This window comes from Ranitomeya imitator, chromosome 10 (genome assembly GCF_032444005.1).
Source record: "Ranitomeya imitator isolate aRanImi1 chromosome 10, aRanImi1.pri, whole genome shotgun sequence".
Taxonomy (NCBI): Eukaryota; Metazoa; Chordata; class Amphibia; order Anura; family Dendrobatidae; genus Ranitomeya; species Ranitomeya imitator.
The window spans coordinates 110,230,269-110,236,268 of record NC_091291.1 but is presented as its reverse complement, the minus strand read 5'-3'; the positions used below and the strand labels follow the sequence as shown (position 1 = coordinate 110,236,268).

The 6,000-nt window shown below is 39.0% G+C and overlaps 1 protein-coding gene across 1 annotated transcript; it reads right to left on the bottom strand.

Moving 5' to 3' along the window:
• Nucleotides 1-563: 563 nt before the first annotated feature.
• Nucleotides 564-1,496, bottom strand: LOC138651726 (olfactory receptor 5V1-like). Its single transcript, XM_069742149.1, has one exon. It carries the CDS (start codon nt 1,494-1,496, stop codon nt 564-566), a length of 933 nt encoding a protein of 310 aa, XP_069598250.1.
• Nucleotides 1,497-6,000: the final 4,504 nt, after the last annotated feature.

Below are 6,000 nucleotides of genomic sequence, written 5' to 3'. Positions count from 1 at the left end.
CTGACACGCTCCTGCGATCAGGGACCCCGCTGAGAATCGTACGTCGTAGCAGATCGTTTGAAACTTTCTTTCGTCGTCTAGTGTCCCGCTGTGGCGGCATGATTGCATGGTGTAACATATATCGTATACGATGTGCGCATAGTAACCAACGGCTTCTACATCGCACATACGTCATGAAATTATCGCTCCAGCGTCGTAGATTGCAAAGTGTGACAGCAGTCTACGACGCTGGAGCGATATTGTTACGACGCTGGAGCGTCACGGATCGTGCCGTTGTAGCGATCAAAATTGCACTGTGTGACGGTACCCTTAGAGTTTTACAGACGAGTGATAGGAGCTCAGAGCGCACAGTTCATCATCAAACATATCAATTCAATAACAAATTATATTAATCCTAAAAATATATTTTCAATATTTGACTTGATCTCTGCAGTCACATCCAAATCATTTAAGATTTTTACTTTTGGACTTAGACTAAATTACAACCTGTGCACCCAGCAACATATTATATTGTATATGCTGAAAATGAAATGGAAAAAGTAAAAATGAACAGAAATAATTTATCAGAATTTTTTGTTCTGTACAAATATATGTTTGATACTTGATTTGACCTCTTTGTTTCTTAGGCTGTATATAAAAGGGTTAAAGAGAGGAGCAATAACTGTGTACAATAAAGAGACCACACTGTTTTGCCCAATCCTATATTTTGACCTCGGTCTAAGGTACATAAAAATTGCCGAACCGTAAAATATTATAACAACTATTAAGTGAGAGGAGCAGGTTGCAAATGTCTTTTTCTTGCTGGATGTGGAATGAAGTTTTAGAATTTTTGAAATGATCTCCACGTAGGAAATTATTGTTACTATGAATGAACCAATTACAAGACAGCCGCCAATCAGAAATATCACAAGTTCATTAACCCAAATGTCCTGGCAGGAGAGTTCTAGGACGGGTGGCACATCGCAAAAGAAATGGTCTATCTCTTTTGATCCACAGAACGGTAATGAAAAAGTGAATGTTGTGTGAATTAGAGCATTCACTGCACTAATGACGTATGATCCCACTATGTGCTGGATACAGACCACTTCACTCATAATCACAGTATACAATAGAGGGTGACATATGGCGTTATAGCGGTCATAAGCCATGGCTCCCAGCATACAGCATTCTGTTCCACCCAACAGCAAGAAACAATACATCTGTATAGCACAGCCGGGGAAGGAGATGGCGTTACATTCTGACCATAAACTGGACAACATCTTCGGGACGGTGCACGAAACATATATGATTTCCAAGAAAGCAAAATTAGCAAGAAAAAAATACATTGGAGTGCGGAGGCTCGAACTAAGCTTGTATGCAAGGATTATAGATAGATTCCCACACACAGTCATGATATAGGTACATAAGAAGATCGGAAAAAGTAAGACTTGATTCTCGATAACTCCAGAAAATCCCAGAAGAATAAATCCTGTTACCATTGTGTGATTGCTATTCATTTCATAAGATTTCCTACAATAAAAAGAAAAATAATGAAATTTTAATTAGGTTACAAATCTAATATGTTTTTTAAATAAATAATAGAATATAAGATGGCATATCAATACGTGATCTACAGGAGCAATTGTTAGCAAAATGCTGGGCAAGGACATTTTTATCCCTGTCCCTTAAAGTCACTGAGGTTCTTTAGATCAACCATTAATTTTTTACCCCCAAATCACAGTTACATAGTAAAAAAGCCACTTACTATAATGGTCAGAGATTTGTCCAGACAAAATCTTTGTTCGGTCCTATTGTTCTCTTCACAATTTTTGTATGCTACTTGTTCCAATATTTTTCTGAACTGTTGAAACCATTAAAGATGCATCTTAAATGGCAAATGAACCATTCCTTTATTATTTTAAAAGGTTGTGAATCCTTTGGGACTCATCCCTTGAGTAATGAAGTCTTTCTTGTGCATGAAACATTTTTAATTTGTGAAGTCATTTCGATCTTTCAAAACATTTTAAAACAATGTTGAAAAATGTAAAAGTTTTTTTCAGGATTAAGAAGTTATTTGTAGTTAATATTTTATAGGCTGCTGGAAAGTGTGACTTGGAAAAAAGACTTGAGGTGGGTCCCAGAAATGAGAGCGAGATAGCTGGTCAGTAGAAGGAATCTAGGGAGCTCGTGAGACAGAGCGCCTGTCGGTTAGCAGAGTAGGAGTTACTGAGGCCAGAGCTGGACCTAACAGCGAGCACAGTACCTGAAGTTTTTAGATTGCTTGCCTGCTGACAAACCTATAGTTACATAGTTAATATGGTTGAAAAAACACTCCGGCCCATCACGTTCAACCAAATGACAATGAAGGACATTGATAGAGAAAAGTGGCTCTAAACAGTGGTTACTAACGTCTTCCTGATGACTACACTGTAGGGCTGTGATCTTTGTCAACTGACTTCTGTTCCTGAAGTTACGTTACCCCCAAGCTCAGTGCTGCAACATGGTTGTGTATCCAACAAGCTCATTGTTACAGTATTGTGTTTGCCTCAGTATTGATGTGTAAATAACAAGATCCATACCATGGATGTGTCACCACCGAAACGTGTGACTCTTTCCAATGTGTATCCATCAAGTTTGAGCTCTTCTTTAGAAACTGTGAGTCTGACAAGTGACGTGACCACTGTGTGACAATCAGCTTTGCACAATATCCTGGTTGTGTTGGTAATTGGAATTTTGTACACTTGAAGTTTTTTTTATTGTGGGGGAACTTACTGAATATATAAAATACAACATTTTTGTAATTTTCAAAGGTTTATGGGATTTTCAGGGAACAAAACAGCATAGAACATTATTCAAATTCTCACATATAATAAAGAAACACAACAAGATTCCATTCAAGAGATGAGGATACCAATCGGTTGACTAGAGGATGGGCCCTATATAATGATGAAGAACAGTTCTTAATAATATGATCAGAGGTGGAGGGCAAATGGGGTCTATGGAGATAAGGGTTCTCTCCTGTGAAAATGCTTCTGTCTGTACATAGTGATTCAGTATATTGTGCCAAGTTCTGCTCACATAAGAAGGTGATGGCCCACTCTTGTACAGCAGCCCGCCGGAATATTCTCCCTTTCTCCTGTGGGCCAGTCCGAGCCTGACCTCAACTATGGATAATGGGATTGAAAAAAGCTAGAGAAAGGGAAGAGGGAATAAAGTAGTGGGGACTGGAGGGCTCTTAGTTGAGTGAAATTAGAGAAGAGTTTGAGATTTTGACTATTAAGGCTACTAAACAAATAACATAGAGGAGAACCTCTATGGAAGCCTATGGATTGCCTAAGCCTATTAGAGTATGGTAAGTAGAGGGTGACTAGATAAAGGACTAGTGGTGCAAGATCAATTAGATAGTTTCAAACAAAAAAAAATTTGGATCCTAAAACTTAAAATCAATAAACTCTTTTTATACTTACATTATTAATTCTTGTAACTTTTTACACGCTACCAGAAGCATCTGCAACAGGCCGCTGAATTACTTTTAGGGTGCGAACCAACCTAGCTTTTTTGTCTTGCATTTTTTGGTAAAGGACAATTTTAATTTTTGCATATTTGCATACCAGTCCAATTTAGCTACCATATTACTGGCTTTTGCCACATGTTCCTTTCCATGTATGCACCTACCTGGTAATGTACATTTAAAAAGGTTACAACATTTTTGTCACGAAGGGAGAATTTAAATGAAAAAACTTATATAAATTACAAAAAGTTGAATGTTTTACATACAGGTGCATCTCACAAAATTAGAATATCACCAAAAAGTTAAATTATTTCAGTTCTTCAATACAAAAAGTGAAACTCATATATTATATAGAGGCATTACAGAGTGATGTATTTCAAGAGTTGATTTCAGTTAATGTTGATGATTATAGCTTACAGCCAATGAAAACCCAAAAGTCATTATCTCAGTAAATCAGAATAATGAACAGGAATAAACTGCAAAGGTTTCCTAAGCATTTTAAAAGGACCTTTAGTCTGTTTTAATAGGTTCCACAATCATGGGGAAGACTTCTGACTTGACAGATGTCCAGAAGGCAGTCATTGACACAGTCCTCATGGAAAGAAAATTTTGCATTTCATTTGGAAATCAAGGTCCCAAAGTCTGGAGGAGGAGTGGAGAGGCCACAATCCAAGCTGCTGGAGGTATAGTGTGAAGTTTCCACAATCAGTGATGGTTTGGGGAGCCATGTCATCTGCTGGTGTAGGTCCACTGTGATTTATCAAGACCACAGTCAGTGAAGCCATCTACCAGGAAATTTTAGAGCACTTTATGCTTCCTTTTGCTGACAATCTTTTTGGAGATGGAAATTTAATTCTGCCGCACAATTTGCCACCTGTCCACACTGCAAAAAGTACCAATACCTGGTTTAAAAACAACAGTATCACTGAGCTTGATTGGTCAGCAAACTTGCCTGATCTTAAAGGGAACCTGTCACCCCCAAATTCATAGATGAGCTAAGACAACCGGCATCAGGGGCTTATCTACAGCACTCTGTAATGCTGTAGATAACCCCCAATGTAACCTGAAAGATGAGAAAAAGAGGTTAGATTATACTCACCTGGGCAGGTGGTCCGATCCGATGGGCGTCGCGGTCAGGTCCGGGGCCTCCCATCTTCATAGGATGATGTCCTCTTCTTGTCTTCACGCTGAGGCTCCGGCGCAGGCGTACTTTGTCTGCCCTGTTGAGGGCAGAGCCAAGTACTGCAGCGCGCAGGTGCCGGGGCTCTCTGACCTTTCCCGGCACCATGTATCTTGCCTTAGCTCCTGAATCCGTCCTCAATCTGTTCCCTCCACCCACCCAGGGAAGAGGGGAATAGAAATGTACCGTAATACACCAACCAGACTAACAAGGTAATATAAACTGGGTTAAAGGAAAATACCAATCATACAAATATAAGCAACAGAAGGAAACACAAAGGAATGCAGGATGGGGTTACACCAAGGTAGGAGAAGAAAGGTAATTATTACACATTCAAAACCTAGCAACAGTCACAGATAGATCCAACAAACGCCTTCTCTGGCAACAACCACCAACAGCCTCCAGTCATGCAGCATAAGCTAACTCTGACAATGAGTGCTAGCCAGGGTCCAGTTTATATAGGAGATGGGAGTGGCTAACAGTGAACAGCTGAGCCATAAGCAGGAAAGCTTCCACGAGCTCTCAACAGAGTCGATTAACCCCTGCACTGCTAAAAGAAGTCTACCCCATTTGGTGGAAAGTGTTTCTAATTAGTGCAGTAGTAGGAGAAATCAGACTCTGTGGTTTTCTGGCTCCTCTCTATGGTAAAGCTGTGACAAAATCATTTCAGAATAGCAAACGTGTTGCAGACCCCCAAAAAAGGATGTTTTTTCACTCCTAGTTCGGAAGCCTTATTAACCCCTTCATGATCCAGCCTATTTTGACCTTAATGACCTGGCCATTTTTTGCAATTCTGACCAGTGTCCCTTTATGAGGTAATAACTCGGGAACGCTTCAACAGATCCTAACGGTTCTGAGATGGTTTTTTCGTGACATATTGGGCTTCATGTTAGTGGTAAATTTAGGTCAATAATTTTTGCGTTTATTTGTGAAAAAAATGGAAATTTGGCTAAAATTTTGAAAATTTCGCAATTTTCAAATTTTGAATTTTTATTCTGTTAAACCAGAGAGTTATGTGACACAAAATAGTTAATAAATAACATTTCCCACATGTCTACTTTACATCAGCACAATTTTGGAAACAAAATTTTTTTTTGCCAGGAAGTTATAAGGGTTAAAATTTGACCAGCGATTTCTAATTTTTACAATAAAATTTACAAAACCATTTTTTTAGGGACCACCTCACATTTGAAGTCAGTTTGAGGGGTCTGTATGGCTGAAAATACCCAAAAGTGACACCATTCTAAAAACTGCACCCCTCAAGGTACTCAAAACCACATTTAAGAAGTTTATTAACCCTTCAGGTACTTCACAGCAGCAGAAGCATCAT